This window comes from Phascolarctos cinereus, unplaced genomic scaffold (genome assembly GCF_003287225.1).
Source record: "Phascolarctos cinereus isolate Bilbo 61053 unplaced genomic scaffold, phaCin_HiC Scaffold_9;HRSCAF=440, whole genome shotgun sequence".
Lineage (NCBI taxonomy): Eukaryota > Metazoa > Chordata > Mammalia > Diprotodontia > Phascolarctidae > Phascolarctos > Phascolarctos cinereus.
Window position 1 is genome coordinate 85,754,875 of NW_027556402.1, and position 17,661 is coordinate 85,772,535.

A 17,661-nucleotide genomic window follows, 5' to 3' on the forward strand; every position below is an offset into this window, starting at 1 on the left:
ACTGTCCATGGAGTTTTCTTGGCAAAGATACTGGAGCAGTTTGCCATTTCCTTCTCCAATTTTATGCAGCCAGGGATTGACTTGCCCAGGTTCACACGGCTAGTGAGTGTCTGAAGTCAAATTTGAACTCTAATCTTTCTGATTCCAGGCATAGTGCTCTATCCACTGTCCCACCTACAACAAATGTGTATGTGTGTACATATGCGATCAGCAGAAATAGAGGTTCAAATCCTGTCTCTGACACTTAATAACTTTAATTTTAATTAAGTTACAAATATAGTATATGTATATATGATTATGACATACATATAATATGCATTATATATTATATATTATACATCTTTAAGACATAAGTACTATTGTATTTTTATATAAGACACATAAGTACTATTGTATTTTTTATATAATACACATAAGTACTATTATATAATATACATGATATAATGCAATACTATATATACATGTGTGTATATATATAATATTCATATGTATTTGTCACTTAGTTAAAATTAAAGTTAAGCATCAGAGACAGGATTTGAATCATTATCTCTGCTGGCCACAAGTTCAGGTTTCTTACTCCTGACCTTTCTACTTCTGGACATTTATTTTAATCCTGGTGCATGTTCTTATCCCTTTTGGTCTGTATTATTGACATAGCAGATGATGACTTGTTAAAATAGATAAATAAATAATTCACATTCATATTGTTTGCTGTTTTACAGATGCCTTCCTCACAGCAACTTTGTTCTTCAAAAGGTGAAAACTTTTATCCTCGTTTTACAGATGAGGAAACTGAAGTTCAGAAAAGGGTGCTTCAAATTCTTGGGGAAAAGGTCAAATTCGCTGTGGAATTTGGATAATGATATCTATGATTATGATAGTTATTATGGGGACATATATAGCGTTTTCTCTGTGCCAGGGAGTGTGCCCAGTGCTCTACAACTGATAGCAGCGACAACTTCTTCCCCTCTGAATGAGGTCATGGTCATCTCAGTATAGTGCCTGCGAGGCTAAAGATGGGGAAACCCTACGTTTACTTTCATAGTAGCAGCTTCCGGTCACTGCTTCCAAACTCGGCTCTAGCTCCCTAACGACAAGAATTGATGCCCTGCCCCGCCCCGCCCCGCCCCGCCCCAGATAAAAGACTACACATCCCATCATGCCACGCTCTCGCCCCCAGCTTGACTACATGTCCCGGCATGCAGCGCAGTCCCTTTCTCCTAGCAGGGCCGCTTCCTTCTCCACCTTGGAGAAGTCTTATTAGACCCGAGCCCGTATGCATGTAGGAAGCGGGAGCACGGCGGAGACAACGTCATCGCGCTGACGTAAGGGTGGGGCCTTGACCTTGCTTTTGACTTTTCATTCGCTGCTCTCCCTCCTGGGGCCGCCCAGCGCTCCGGAGCTCTGCCTCCTTCCCTCCGTTTGGCTCAGTTCTGGTCAGCTCAGCCCTCCATGGAGAAGGTTGGTGTCGTTTTCGGCGGCTCTCGGGGCATCGGCAAGGCGGTGGCCCAGTTAATGGCTGAGAAGGGGTACCGGCTGGCAATCGCGAGCAGGGACTTGGAGGTCGCCAAAGCCGCCGCTAGGAACCTCGGGGGGTAGGTATGGTGGGGGCTGAGTGCACGTGGGTCACGCGCCCGAGGGCAGAGAGGGCGGGGCGTACAACTAACTGGTCGCGCTTCACCTCCTGACCTCTGACCCCAGGCTGCCCCGCCCTCCTGCCCTGGACTTCTTATGCACCATGTGATAATGAAGCGCCTACTGTGTAGGCTGGTCATTTACCTCCTGTAACAAACATACCTCTTTTTCTGGAAGAGGCTGCCCTCCTCCCATACCTGCGCCCTTGGACTCATCTTTTGATTCCAGAACTCTTTCCGTTATTACAATCAAGACACAGGTCCTGTTCTCTTCCCTCTTCTTCACCTCTTTCCCCCACAACCAGTCCGAGTCTTGTCCAGAACATCTCTGGGGTTCGATCCAATAAACATTAAATGCCAACAAAGTGCCAGGTACTGTGCTAAGCCCTAGGGATCCAGTTAATTGAAAGACAATCCCGGCCCTCAAGGAGCTTACAATATAAAACGGAAACAACACACAAAAAGGAGCAGGAAAGATGTCTCCTCCATCCAGACCACAACTGCCTTGATTCAGACCCTTACCTTCTCTTTCCTGGACTGTTATAATAGCTTCCTGGTTGGTCTCCCAGCATCTAGCTTTTTTTCCTTCTTCCCTACACAGCTGCCAAATTGATGCCCCTGAAGCACAGGTCACTCTTCTGCACAGGAAACTCAAGCGGCTCGTAAGAGCTTCTACGATAAAATACAAACTTTTCTTATTTTTCTGTTTCTCATTTAAAGCTTTTCATAATCGGGCTTCAACTTTTCTTTCCAGAGGGGTTTCCATTGGAAGTGGTGAACCTCATTCAGCCATGTGCCCTCCCCTGCTTCCACCCTTTTGCACAGGTTGTATTCTCTGCCAGCAGTGTTTTTCCCCTTATCTATTCTTGGAATCCCTAGTTCCCTTCACAGTTCAGCTCAGGGACCACCAGAGGCAGTTCAGCTTGGATCCTGAGCTCCTTTGAAGGCAGGGATTATTTTCATTTTTATCATCTCATTTTAGGAGCCAACCACAGGGCCTGGCATATAGTAAGTTTGATATGTCCTTTTTGAATTGAAGGCACTGTGCTCAGAGTTGGGGATATAGAAATAATAAAAAATGACCCACCTAGTGCGGTCAGGGAGCTTACATTCATCACTGTTGGGGAATCCTTCCTGTGAAATCAGTGCGACAGTTTAGAGAGTGGAGAGGGAGATGTATTTAGAGCAGGAGGGGGGAAATCTGTGACCTGGAGGCCACATGTGGCCCTCTAGGTCCTCAGATTTGGCAGTTTGACTGAATCCAAACTTCACAGAAGAAATCCCCATAATAAAAGGATCTGTTCTATAAAGCTTGGATTCCCTTTTGAAGGCTGCACCAAAGGACCTAGAAGGCCACATGTGGCCTCAGGTCAGAAGGTTTCCCTACCCCTGATTTAGAGGATACAATTTGCCATTTCAACACTTGAGAGAGTCAGGTTGGTGTAGTAATAGGGGCAGCTAGGTGGCCTAATGCACAGGGTCAGGAACCTTGAGTCAGGAAGACCTGAGTTCAAATATTGCTTCAGACATTTAGCTGGGTGACCCTGGGTAAGTCACGTAACTGCTATCTGCCTCAGTTTCCTCAAATGTAAATCTAGTCAATAACAGCATGTTAGCTGTTCATCAAGGCAGTGTAATAGAAAGTGTAATTAGATTTGGAGGTAAGAACTGTGTTCATAGCTTGACTGCTACTAACTGTTATTCTGGACCTCTTTCATCTGGTTGAAGATAATCTGTACAGACCCTTGTACCTCTACATTCTGTGATTGTAACATTCACAGAGTATTTATAGCGAGAGAAGTTCAGATTTTAACTGCTAATTCATTTTGTACTTTTGGTGCTTTACTCACAATACATATATATCTTATGTGAAGATAGTGCAAGATAGTAAGAAGATATGTAAATTGAGGCCCCTAAAGATTGAGTGATTTACTCTAGGTCACACAGCTAATAAAAATCAGAATCAGGGTTCCTCCCCAGATCTCCAGAATTTAAGTCCAGAGTTCTTTCCATTATACTGTAATTACTGTATAGGCCCTGCCCTCACAAAGTTTAGAAGGGGAATAAAATTGGCCCAAAGATTAATAGGGTACACTGTAATGTATGGTAATTATATTAGAGATGAAAAATAGTATGATGTGTCAGTTTTAAGAGGGAAATCAAGATCTGTACCATACCAAACTACCAAAAAATTGTAGAGCTAGAAAAAATAAAAACAGAATTTATCTGGAAGAACAAAAGATCAAGAACATCAAGGGAATTAATGAAAACAAATGTAAAGGAAAGTGGCCTACCTGTAGCAGATCTCAGACTATATTATAAAGCAGTAATCATCAAAACTATCTGGTATTAGCTAAGACATAAGAATGGTAGATCAGTGGAATAGATTAGGTACACAAGATTCCGCAGTAAATGACCATAATAATACAGTGTTTGATAAAACCAAAGACCCCAGTTTTGGGGATAGTAACTCACTACTTGACAAAAACTTCTGGGAAAACTGGAAAGCGGTATGGCAGAAACTAGGTTTACCATATACCAAGATAAGATCAAAGTGGGTGCATGATTAAAACATAAAGTGTGATACCATAAGCAAATTAGGAGAACAAGGAATAGTTTACCTGTCAGATCAATGGAGAAGGGAAGAATTTATGACCAGGTGAAATAGAGAGCATTACTAGATATAAAATGGACAATTTTGATTTAAAATGCTTTACACAAACAAAAACAATGGACTCAAGATTAGAAGGAAAGCAAAAAGCTAGAAAATAATTTTTATAGCAAGTGTCTTGGATAAAGGCCTCATTTCTCAAAAACATAGAGAACTGATTCAAATTTATAAGAATACAAGTCATTCCCCAATTGATAAGTGGTCAAAGGATATGACCAGACAGTTTTCAAATGAAGAAATCAAAGCTATCTATAGTCATATGAAAAAATGCTCTAAATCAGTATTGATTAAAGAAATGCAAATTAAAACACCTCTGTGCTACCACCTCACCCTTACCACATTGACTAATATGACAGAAAAGGAAAATAATAAATGTTGGAGGAGATGTAGGGAAATTGAGACCCTAATTCACTATTGGTAGAGTTGTGAACTGATCCAACCATTCTGGAGAGCAATTTGGAACAATGCCCAAAGGGTAGTCAAATTGTGCATACCCTTTGTTTTAGAAGTACCACTAATAGGTCTGAATCCCAGAGATTTAAAAATGGGGGGGGGCTGGGGAGAGAATGGACGTATTTGTACAAAAATATTTATAGCGGCTCTTTTTGTAGTGGCAAAAAGTTAGAAATTGAGTGGTTGCCAATTGGGGAATGGCTGAACAAGTTGTGATATGTGATTGTCATGGAATATTCCCGCTATAAAAAATGATGAGTAAGCAGATTTCAGAAAAGCCTAGAAAGACTTATATGAACTGATGCAAAGTAAAGTGAGCAGAACCAAGAGAATATTGTATATAGCAATAGCATATGATGATCAACAGTGGATGACTTAGCTCTTCTCAGTAATACAATGATCTGAGACAGTTCCAAAGGACTAATGGTGAAAAATGCTGTCCACCTCTAAAGAAAGAACTGATGGAGTCAGAATGCAGATAAAAGCAAACTATTTTTCACTTTCTGTATTTTTTCCTAATTTTTTTTTCCTTTGGGTCTGTATCTTCTTTCACAACATATTGAATATGGTAATTTTTTGCATGATTGAACATGTACAGTGTATATCAAATTGCTCACTGTTTTGGGGGGAGGGTGAGGGAGAGAGAGAGAAAATTTGGAACTCAAATTTTTAAGTGTAACAAGAAAAATTAAAAAAATTGAAAAAGAAAATGTAGGGTAGAAAATAATAATGGTAATTTTTTTTAAATAAAGAAAAGAGGGAAATCATGGAAGACTTCATGTAGAAGGTGGTTTCTACATAAGGACAATTGAATCAGGTTTTAAAGAATAGGGAGAAATTTAAGGGGGAAGGGAAGCCATCTATTCTAGATATAGGAATTAGCATGACCAAAACATGGCAGAAAAGTACTAGTTGTTTTTAGAGTCACATGATGAAGCAGTGGATAGAGAATCAGAAAGATCTGAGTCAAATCACACTTACTAGCAGTGTGACCCTAGACAGGTCACTTAGCCTCTGCCTTAGTTTCTCCCACTGTAAAATGGGGGTAACAGTAACACTTAACTCCTAGGTAGATTGTGGGAATCAAATGAAATAATATTTTTAAAGCTCTTAACATGATGCCTGACACATAGACAAAAGTGCTCGTTTCCTTTTCTTCAAGACACCGAGGAATCCAATGTGGTTGGAGCTTGGAGAACCTAGGTGAAATTTGTGTATAGACCTTTTTGTATTGTCATGTCAACTTCAATGTCGCGTACAAAATTAGTGTTTGCTGTATTGAAGTGTTTATTGACCGATGTGGCCATCTGAAGAGACAGGAGGGGGGAAGAGTGTGCTAGAGCTAGGAAATCTCCAAGTTGGCAAGGACCGCAGAGGTAATCCAGTTTATCCCCTATCTGAACAGAAACCCCCTCTACAACAACCCAAGCAAGCTTAAAAGACCTCTTTATTTCTAGCCAAAATCTGTCTCCCAAAAACTTCCACACGTTGCTCGGAGAGATAATGCATGTAAGCTGTAAAGCTCTTTATAAATGTGAGTTATGATTCTGATTATTACTCCTGGTTCTGCTTGCTGGAGCCAGGCAAAACAACTCCAGTCCCTCCCTCTCTCAACCATGACCAGTCCTTTAGATTCTTTTTTTTTTTTTAAATTTTTAGGCAATTGGAGTGAAATGACTTGCCCAGGGTCACACAGCTAGTAAGTGTCAAGTGGTTTGGTCTAATATCAGATTTGAACTCAGGTCCTCCTGATTTCAGGGCCAGTGGTCTATCCACTGCACCACCTAGCTGCCCCCAGCCCTTAGATTCTTGAAGATAGCTCTTATGTCCATCTTAAGTCTTTTCTCCTCCAGGCTAAATAGAGACAGACACAAAAGACATTTGAAAGATTAGTGAAGAAAAAATGAGAGTGAAAGGCATAGACAAACAGGTAGAGACATATGCATGACCAAGAAAGAGGCAGAGAGAAACAGAGTAAAAAAGAAGAAAAGACAGAAAGCCATGGTAAGCTGGTCTTTAGTTGAATATTTAGGTGGTTGTTGTCTGCTTGTTTTAATCATGTCTTACTCTTTGTCACCACTTTTGTGATTTTCTTGGCAAAGATACTGGAGTGGTTTGCCATTTCCTTCTACAGCTCATTTGATAGATGAGGAAACTGAGGCAAACAGAATAAAATTACTTCTCCAGGGTCACACAGCTAGTAAGTATCTTAGACTAGATTTGAACTCAGGTCTTCCTGATTCCAGGCTTGATGCTCTATCCACTGCACCACCTCGCTGTCCCCAATTAAAATGCTGACATCTTGAGTGAGGATGAATTAAGCCAAGAGCAGTCTAGTTTATGGACTAATGGGGTTTAGTTTATCTAGTTATTTTGACTGCTAAGTGAGATGATGGCTTCTCCAAAGAGATACATTTTGGTAGGAAAGGAGAGATAAGATTGGTGAAGAGCGGGCATGTGGAATGTGGGTGGAGGGAAGGTAGCCGCAAGAGGATCCTGGGAGAATATGGTGGCAAGAGGGAGAGAGAGAGAGAGAGCACAGAAGTAGGTGTAGAGAATGATCCAGGGAACTGGGGAGGATGAAGACTGGACTTTAGTCTCAACTTTACCTTTGACTTGGGGCAAAATATGGTATATCTCAGAGCCACAGTTTCCTCATCTTTAAATGAAAAGATTGGCAATGTCATATTGACCTTTGTTTTCAACAAAATAGTCACTGCAATTCAGCATAATAAATAAGTAAACAGACCTTCTGTAAGACTAAATAAATACTATTTCTTGCACATGTATGTATTGCTGTCTGTAAAACATGTAGATGCCGTCGTGGTGAATAATGAACAAACTACAAACTCATTTGAAAGTATTGCTGAATTTGTAGCTTTTTGTTATGTGTTTCCTTAGTCATAAAACAGTATTTATTCAATTAAATGATATTTTGAGATATTCACTCGTTGCCTTGAAACAAGTACCCAGCAGCATCTATGGCCTATAATGGTCCAATCAGTCAGTCAATTGACTTCTTTTTATTTTGTCAGTTAATTTTTTGACTACTATATTTTGTCTTATAAGTACTGGGGATACAAAGACAAGAATGAAACAATTACTTTTCAAGGCCCCTACATTCTAATGGGGAGATAGCAAGTACATAGATAAATATATACAGAATAAATAGGTAATTAGGGAGAGAGGGCACTGGCAGTTTGAGGGAATCAGGAAAAGCTTCATGAAGAAGGTGGTGAGGTAAGGAAGGAGGGCCTCCTAGGCATGGGGGCTAGCCAGTATAGAGATAGAGGAGAACCTCACGTGTGAAGAACAGAGAGAAGCCAGTTTGGCTGGATTTAAGTGCCCAAGAGTAATGTACAATAAGGCTGGAAAGATATGTTGGGACCATGTTATAAAAGGCTATAGAAATTACACAGGAGTTTGCTGATTGCAGAGATGCTGTGGAGCCATGCGAATAGTAGAGTTGGGGGTCACCTTACCAGAGGCCTGATCTTTGGGGCTTAAGGGAAGTTACCTTGGCCATAGTGTGGAGGATGTACTGTAGTAGGGAGAGATTCAAGGCAGGGAGACCACTTAGGCTGTTGTAGCAATCCAAGGGACAGGTGTAATAGCCTGAACTAAGGTGTTGATCATGTGATTAAGGAGGAGGGGGTTGGATGTAAAAGATGTTGTGGATGTAGAAACAGCAAAATTTGACAGCAGACTGAATACGGGGGAAGAGGGAGAATGAGGAGTTGAGTAGAATACTGATCACAAAGCTGTGGCACAAGAAGGATGATGCCTTCAGTAGAAATAGGGAAGTCTGGAAGAGGGGTGAGTTTAGAGGGAGAAAGACATTGAGTTCTGCTTTGGATATTTTAAGTTTGAGATTTGTCTCACGTCCAGCTGAAACTTCAGTCCGGTAGGTTAACGGCTAGAGACGTAGGACTGAAGTACAGGAGGTGGTCCTAAATTCTTTAACTGAGTATGGGAAATTCAAAAATAACTATTACATTTTGATATGTTGAGTCATTTTTGTTGCCCTTAAACTCCATTTTTAGTATGTAAAAGAGAATTTTTTAATTGGTTGGAATTTTTTGAGTAAATTATTTACCTAAATTCTCCCCAAGCTTATTACCAACAACGCTAAGATAAGTTTCATGAGGGCAGAGTAGTGTCTCAATTGGTTCCTCCAGGATCTAAATGAGTACTTTTAGCATCACTTGGTGGAACTAGACATAAATTTAGAAAAATCTAGCTTATACATTAAAATATTATGATACAGAATATAAAAGTAGTAATAATAATTGTTATAAGTTGAGTACAATGGAACCAAGATGTCTAATTAGCTAAGATTATAAAATTAACTTTAATGATCTCTTAGTTTACCAGAAAGTACCATATCTTTTAAAAATATGCCTTATGATGAAGCAGAGACCGTGGATAGTGGTACCTTTAAGAGTTTCCCTTTTAAAAACATTGAAATACTTCAAAACTACAGAATGTTATCTTCAAAATGTCACTTTATGTTTGTGTAGGAAATCACTTGGCTCTTCGCTGTGATGTTGCTAAAGAGCAAGACATTCAAAGTGCATTTGCAGAGATGGAGAAAAAATTAGGTCGTGTTAATTTTTTGGTAAATGCAGCTGGCATAAACAGGTTAGTCTTTGATTTCTTTCAGAATCTAATATGTGCTTGGTACATGTTATTTGTACATTTAACATAAGTTTGATTTTGAATTAACAGTACATCTAATTCAAAACTTTGAATGTTGACATAGTGAAATTTTGATTATCCATGTTGATCATTTGTTGTCAGTTGCTCAGTTTGGCTTCTGTTCCACCATCACCTTCGGCATGCCCTGCCTAGAATAAACTCATCATCAGGATAATAATAATAATAATCATCACCAGGAAACTGATCATCATGGAGATTGTTTCAGCTTGGCTACTCACACCCTGTTGATACACTCAGTTGCTTTGGCCCCTCTGATTGGAAGGCTGCAGGGTGGAACAATAGCCTCCCTTTCTAGAGGGCTCAAAGTGTCAGCCATCTCTTCATTTGTTACCAGCTGCTCTGCCTGACTTGATTCCACCATCATTTTCCTCAGTCCCAGCTGAGTACCTTCTGGTGTTTTGCACCCCTGCCCTTTTCAGTTTCCTTTTGTGTAGATCTCCCCTCTAGATTGTAAGCTCCTTGGGAGAAGGGACTGTCTTATTCTTATTTGTATCATCAGTGCTTAGCACAGTGCATGGCACATAGTAGGTACTTAATAGAAGCTTGTTTCCTCTTTTCTTCCTCTCTCTACAGGGTAATGTAATCAAGTTCTAGCTATACTATCTAGATGACCAACATTGGAAGCTCTTATTTGAGAGTTATAAACCCTGAGTGAATCATATTTTACAGAAAAATTTTGTCTCTTGTTCTTTTTAGGGATGCCTTATTACTAAGAACAAAAACTGAAGATATGATATCCCAACTTCACACTAACCTCTTAGGATCCATGCTAACATGTAAAGCTGCTTTGAAGAATATGATTCAACAACAGGGAGGCTCTATTGTTAATATAGGTGGGCTTATTCATTTTGAAATACCACACATTACAAGAAAGTTTGAATCCTCACCCCTTTGATTTGAAGTAAATTTTTACATAGTTAGGCCTAAAGCTCATTTTTGTACTCTTTATGCAAGTAGAAGTTTGATAAATTAATAGTATAAGATTTGTAGGTCGTTTTTAGACTATTTCAAAATACAAATAAAAGGTAATATTGTTCAGAGAGCACCTTTTTTTACGTTATAATGGTAGTGAGAAACTTCTAGTGTATGGGGCAAGTTATCAAGCAGGAATATCATGAACACAAATTAATAACCCAAATCCAACAATGTGTGGGCTTTGAAATGCTATTACCTTGACAGTTGTAAAAAAAAATAGTAATGCCCTTCTCATAGGTGTTCCGAAAGTCTTAGCGCAGCTCTAATCTCTGATCCTGTGATCTCTCCCTACTCTGTTCCTATTATATCCTATCTCAGTTCCTGTCCTAGGCATAGTATTTGCAAAAACAAAAACACGGACAAATATTTATTAGACAACTGATTTGTATAATAAGGGACTGGGGAATACAAAGATTAACATAATGATTAATATAGTATGTTCCCTCAAGGAGCTTATAGGCCAGAAATGAAATAATATAATTTGTTGTTTTTATTGAATGGAATTTTTAAATTTTCTATTAATATTAGATTTTGGTGATTGGGACATTTTATATTTTTTCTTCTCATTAGTTTTCTTTTTCTCTCCTTCAGCATTTACTAGTACTTTAAATAATAGGCACCTAATCAGTGGTAGGTGAATAAATGTCAAATAATAAAGGTTAGGTTTCCTTTTTCCTTGGCCCTTGGACCATTTTCTGTGATTAGTGACTCTGGATAGAAAAACATGTTTTCTGCCTTTGCTTTAGAAAGATCTGTCTATATAGATATATATACAGTTGAAATAAATCCTTCATATCCAAATAAACCAGATCATCTGGAGACCCTGATAGGCAATACAAGTTATAATAGGTCCTTGGAAGTAATTGCTTCTTCTTAAAATATACTGCATTTCTTAAAAATATATAATTCAGATTTCCTATCTCTTGACATGTCTTGGCTGTGCGACCATCGGCCTGTCATTTAACCTGTCAGTCACCGTGAACCATTCTCTGAGACTTTAATTTGCAAATGGATTGCTGATCTGCACTGTTAGAGGGAATTTCCTTACCAGGAGTTCCAAACATTAATGAAATGACAGATCTGACCAAAACAACCTGAACAAAAGCTTAATGAACTCATATTAACCAATCCAAACTGAGATTTTTATGTTGATATAAGCCAGTTTCTACATCTAGAATTCCAGATGCATTAAAACTTCTTTAATTTTATAATTAAAGGCATTTTAATTAAACAATTAAATATTATAATTAAGAAAGAAAGGTATAACAGTAGATAGCACTGGGTCTGAAGTCAGGGAAATCTGAGTTCAAATTTGGCATCAGTACTTAGTTCCTATGTGATCCTGGTGATCCATTTAACTTGTCTGCCTTGTTTTTCTCAGCTGTAAAATGGGGGTGATAATAGTACCGACCTCCCAGGGTTGTTGTATCAGATGAGGTATCTGTAAAGTGCTTGGCATAATAGATACTTAATAAATCTATTGTCCCTTCCTTCCTTCCTGTCAAGAAAACCTGGGTTTGAATCTTGCCTCTGGTAACACTGCTATATGAACATGGGTTTTTGTAGGAAGTTTCTACGCTACCAAAATGACAAGACAGTTGCTAGTATGAACATACAATTAGTTAATCATCCAGTCTTTCACATCTATCTACCCCAGGCTGTCCTTCCTAGAATTTTTATTGTGTCAGCACTTTGTACTTAGAGACAGCACTTACGAGTAGCCTTCTTTTACCTTTTGAATCAAATCTCTGTAGCCCAGTTCTTTTCCTTCTTTCAAACCTCCATTATCCATACATTGGTGCCCCGCATTAAGCTTAAAATTCACTGCAACTTTTTCTCAAGTCTTTTTTCACACAGTCTGTTGTCTAAGCAACGTACTTACATAGCTGATGTTTTTGAACCTAAGTGTAAGACTTTAATATTTCTGTGTATTAAATTTCGTCTTATTAGGTTTGGAGCTTTGTTCTTTGCAGATATTTTAGAACTTGATTATGTTGCCCAGTTTATTATCTATTCCTCCCACCTGTTCAATCTTAAATAGGACAGGTCTAGGACATAGGAAGAGCGGTTACGTAGTTCCTTCTTGGTTGATACTGATTCATTAAAACACTACTCTTTGGTTCTTTTATTTTTATTGTCCTTCAGTTCAACTAATTGTTTTCTCATATTTTCCCACATTTCTCCTTTTTTGGCCTCAAGGATTGTAGGGCCATAGACATAGAACTGGGAAAGACCTTAGGGTCATCTGATTCAATCCTTCATTTTACAGATGAAGACACACTGAGACCTAGAAAGTTAAGTAGCTTGCTTAAGGTTGTTAACATCCTCCCCCTCCAAGGCAGTGCTTTTTCCATTCCAGCATACTGAGAGACTTAACAAGAGAGCTAATAGTATTTGGCTTAAAGTGATTGGCCAGTTATTCCCTTAGGTTCTGCTAAAAGGCAGAGCTATCTTTTTGTCAACCTCTGTCTCCATGGAAGTCGTTTACTGTCAGCTGTAGCTTTGTGGTCTCTGTTGTCCTTGCAGTCAGCTAATAAGTGAAACCATGAGAGTAAACATGAGCTTAGCAAGTAAAGTATTGGCCCAATAGAGCTGCCAATATTTACTTTAGAGCTGAATTGGACTCTCAGTTAATACTATTCCTAATGGGAAAAGTATTAGGATTTCTAAATGTTAAAGATACTCTAAAAATTCTGAAGTTTTCCACTTGTAGGTTAACTGAATTGACAAATGAATCATTAATTTTTAAAAAATATTTTCTTTCTGTTTGTGCAGGAAGTGTTGTTGGTTTAAAAGGAAATCCTGGCCAATGTGTTTACAGTGCTAGCAAAGGAGGATTAGTTGGTTTCTCTCGTTCTCTTGCTAAAGAAGTAGCAAGAAAGAAAATTCGAGTGAATGTCATTGCCCCAGGTCAGTGTAAGTTTTATGGATATCACACACACACACACACACACACACACACACACACACACACAAATGGTAATGGGAAGAAAAATACCTTGTACCTTTTTTCTTTCAGTCATTTTTTTTTAATCTTTGGAGGAATGTTCTATGTTTCTAGGAAGTGATGCTGATAAATAGAGTCTCCTTCAGATTTATTTTTATGGCATGAAAATATATAGGTTCTTTTGTTTTTGTCTTGATTTTTGTCTGCTCTCAGTTTTCCAGGTACTGGACATCTGATTTTTTTTTTTGTTGGTAAGGCAGTGGGGTTAAGTGACTTGCCCAGGGTCACACGGCTAGTAAGTGTTATGTGTCTGAGGCCAGATTTGAACTCAGGTTCTCCTGAATCCAGGGTCGGTGCTGTATCCACTGTGCCACCTAGCTGCCCTACTGATTTTTTTTTTATTAGACCTCTCAGTTTCTTTCTTTTTTCTACTAATACTTTCTTTTTAAAATGCTTATTCTTCTGTATTGACTGTACTGTATTGATGACTGTAAAGATAATATAACTTATAAAAAGTCCTTTTTATGGCTTATTAGGAAGTATACAAAGATTGGTAAAAGATTAAACTTTTGATGGAAGTTGATATTTCAGTGTAATTGTGTCACTTAGTCAAAAATATTTTGTTCTCAACTACTAAAGATAGTTGATATTGAGTGTATCAGATGTATAGGACAGCTATTGTTTTACCCACTGATTAGATTAGTATGAGGGAATAGACTTGTACTACTTTTCCTGTAGGAATTAAGGAATTCAACCATTCCTTAAAGGTTTAAGATTGAAGAGTGAAACTAGTACTCAGGATAGCATTTTAGTTGTTAAACTGGTAGGCCATAAGAGATTATTTGAAATGTTGTGTTTGTGGGGTAGAGTTCCCTAATTTTTATATATGTTTCTATTGGGTTAATCCGAATGTATATTATTTAGTGAGTAATGGGTCAGAATGATTAGTCTTTATAAGTGAGCTCATTCAGTAGATGCATTGCTACCATCTTGGTACTGCCTTCATTGCATTATCCTAAACAGGAAGGTTTATGTGTACTTCTGAAATCAAGCTGATTTTAGGATTAGATTAGACAAAATAGAATCAACAAAAAAAATTTACCCAAAGTCATATATAATATTACACTTCAGACAAATGAGTGATTGTGGATTATTGGCTGTTATAAATTAACTGTATTATTGTTTTTTGAAATTTTGGGGAAATCGATATGAACGTGAATTATTATTTACTAAAAATTGACTAATTATAAATCCATTATATGCTTTTCTCTGCTACTCTAAGAACATCTTCTATGATCTCAGGAGGTTAGTGGGTTCTCTGGAGATCGTTCCCTAATATTTGTTGCATATTTTATAATACTAATATTGCTGAGTACCAAGAAGTTCTGTACAAAACATGGGATTTGAGGGGCAGCCAGGTGGCTCAGTGGATAGACCACCGGCTCTGGATTCAGGAGGACCTGAGTTCAAATTTGGCCTCAGACACATAACACTTACTAGCTGTGTGACCATGGGCAAGTCACTTAACCCCATTGCCTAATGACCAAAACAAAGAAAAGAAAAAGACAAAACATGGGATTTGATTAGGAAAGTAGCTGAGGGTCTTCCTCTCCCAGTTTTTTTGTTTGTTTGTTTGTTTTATTAAAAGGGCCATCCCTTGACTCACTTCTTAAAGAGGCCTATTCACTGAATGGGCGTTGCCTCACTCAGGGTCTCCCATTGCATCCTGGGCCAGTTCCAGTTGTCCTGATGAATATCTGGCCACTGGACCCAGATGACTCTGGAGGAGAAAGTAAAGCTGGTGACCTTGCACAGCCCTCCCTCACTAAAAGCAAAGTCAGTTGCAAGTCGTCATCATCTGCTTGATGTCATGGGCTTCTTAGAGAACAAAGTACAAACACAACAAAACAACAACAACAAAAAGAAATGAAGTCATTTTGTTAAGAATTATTTAGTGTTCCCATATGTAAAGGCCCATTCTAATTTTATAAGATCCTTACTGCTTTCTGATTTCTTTTTTAGATATAATCATGTATCTGTGGAATGAGTATTTAAAATCTATTTAAATAAAGACTGAGCTTTGTTCTGCATAAAGATTTACTTTCCTGGAGTCTGTTCTTTTTCATAGTATGCATTTTTGTTCAGATTAGGTTGTGCAGTGCGTCAAGTTACAATTATTGCTTTAGTTGATGCTTCAGTTCAGAACGTGTGTTTTTGGAAACTGTTTTGTCTAATTCATTAAGTTACTTCATTATGAACTTTTAACTCTCCATGTTGAGACAAACAACATCACAACCAGTTATGATCAGAAGATTTTTTTTTTCTTTTATGGCATCGAAAGAATTGCATCAAGTTAGCCCACCAAATCTTTGTCATGTCTGATTCTGTTGCTGTCATAAAGACATAGGCTTATTTTGTAGCATGTAAATCTGTGGGTTTCCTGAACTTCTCTAATATGGAACTAATTAATTTTCATTAAGTACAATTTAAATTCATATCTTAGTAGACACAATTCAACTAAATAACACAAACATTTCTTTCTTTTTTTTGTTTTAAAGGACTTATCCACACAGATATGACAAAAGGGATGAAAGAAGAACAGTTAAAGAAAAATATTCCGCTTGGGAGATTTGGAGAACCTAGTGACGTAGCACAGGCTGTTGTTTTTCTTCTAGAATCTCCTTATATTACAGGACATGTTCTGATTGTTGATGGTGGATTACAGCTTGTTTTATAAAGTGGGCACTATTCAGTAATAATAGTGTTTTGAATTAAGATTATTTTTAATTTTGTTAGCAACTACTGACTCATACCTGAATGAATGATAATTAAACCCATAAAATAACTTGTTATTCCTTATTTTCAAAGTTCATTTGATGGTGTTTATGTGATCAAGTATGATCTAAAGGGACAGTGTTTGATCAGTAGCGCTTTCCACACTGTGCAGGTGTGAAATCAGTTCTTTGGTTGTCTTTTGTGCCATGAAATGCATAATTTGCATTTTCCAAAGGATGAAACCTTTACTGAGTTATATATAGGATTACGTTTACTGGGTTATCTGTGCATTTTTTTTTCAGCCAAAGACAAGGTTTATTAGGACATTTCTCATATTGGGCAGATTCTTAAGGGGTCTGAGCATTAGTAAGCTATTGGTTAGATTATAAGAATCTGAGCGGTGGCTAGATTTTTAAGAGTCTGAGCAGTGGCTAGATTTTAGGAATGTAAGCCCTGTTTGTGCATTTAAATGAGAGAGAACATATTTTTTAATCTTTTTTATTGACACCTTTTTTTCCTACATCCCATTCATTTTCAAATATGTCCCTCCCCCCATCCACTGAGCCATTCTTTGCAACAACAAATTTTTTTAAAAAGTGGAGGGAAAGTATGTCCAACCAACCATATCCATGCAACATGCCACACTCAGTTCCCTGTCTCTGCAATGAAATGAAAGGTGGCTGTATTTTCTTAACTTTTTAGAGCCACGTTTACTCATTATAATTGATACAGGATTCAATTTTGAGAAAATATGGTTTCTAGTAGTTATCTTTTTTTTCATACAATATTTGACTTTTCTTACAGTTAACCATTTTGGATGTTGCCAGAATAAGAAAGTAAAAAGCATATCTTGCATCTAGATTATTACCCTGACTGATGCCATTTTAGGAAGGAAGGAAACAAGCATTCATTAAGTGCCTACTATGTGCCAGGAACTGTGCTGAGGACTTTACAAATTGTGTCTCATTTGATTTTCATAACAGCAGCCCTGGAGCTAGGTGTTACTATAATTCCCTTTTTATAGTTTTGGAAATGAGGCAGAGGTGAAGGGACTTGCCCAGGGTCTCTCAACTAGAAAGTGTCTGAAGCCACATTTGAACTCAGGTCTTTGTGACTTTACCTATTAGAATTTTGTTAACTTTTTTTTTTCAATCAAATTCTACAGTAAGGAGAGAGCCCCTTGTGTACCATCTTCACCCAGTGAGCTGAATTCCACCCCCAATCCCCCTTCCTGCTTTTGGAGAATGACTAATTCTTCAGCCTCAAAGAGTTTTAAGGACCACAGGAGGTAATATTTGCAAAGCACTTTCAGGCAGCTGAATATTCCTAGGTCTGCCCATCATGTACCACTCCAGAAGCTCTGCTAAAGGCAGTCGCACTTGGCTTTTGAATACTTCTGTCCCCAAGGCTCTGCCCCTCCAGTTCTACAGGCCTTTCTGCCTCTTCTTCCCTTCTTCCTGAAGAGCCCTCCTCAGCCCTCCAACTAA

General features: G+C 38.2%; 1 protein-coding gene across 2 annotated transcripts; it reads left to right on the top strand.

The window, feature by feature from the left end:
• The first annotated feature begins 1,256 nt into the window (after positions 1-1,256).
• Positions 1,257-16,244, top strand: CBR4 (carbonyl reductase 4). Of its 2 annotated transcripts, XM_078148102.1 has the most exons (5): positions 1,278-1,593; positions 9,278-9,399; positions 10,174-10,310; positions 13,228-13,362; positions 15,958-16,244. In XM_078148102.1, exons 1-5 carry the CDS (start codon positions 1,453-1,455, stop codon positions 16,134-16,136), a joined length of 714 nt encoding a protein of 237 aa, XP_078004228.1. In that variant the 5' UTR covers positions 1,278-1,452; the 3' UTR covers positions 16,137-16,244. The 2 variants fall into 2 exon arrangements, with proteins under 2 accessions (XP_078004229.1, XP_078004228.1); XM_078148103.1 differs by lacking the exon at positions 13,228-13,362 and having other exon boundaries at positions 1,257-1,593.
• The last annotated feature ends 1,417 nt before the right edge of the window (positions 16,245-17,661 follow it).

Coding starts and splice junctions, on each gene's coding strand:
- CBR4 (XM_078148102.1), top strand. CDS start 1,453: ATGGAGAAGGTTGGTGTCGTTTTCGGCGGCTCTCGGGGCATCGGCAAG. Junction 1,594..9,277: donor CCGCCGCTAGGAACCTCGGG/GGGTAGGTATGG, acceptor TATGTTTGTGTA/GGAAATCACTTGGCTCTTCG. Junction 13,363..15,957: donor AGTGAATGTCATTGCCCCAG/GTCAGTGTAAGT, acceptor TTTGTTTTAAAG/GACTTATCCACACAGATATG.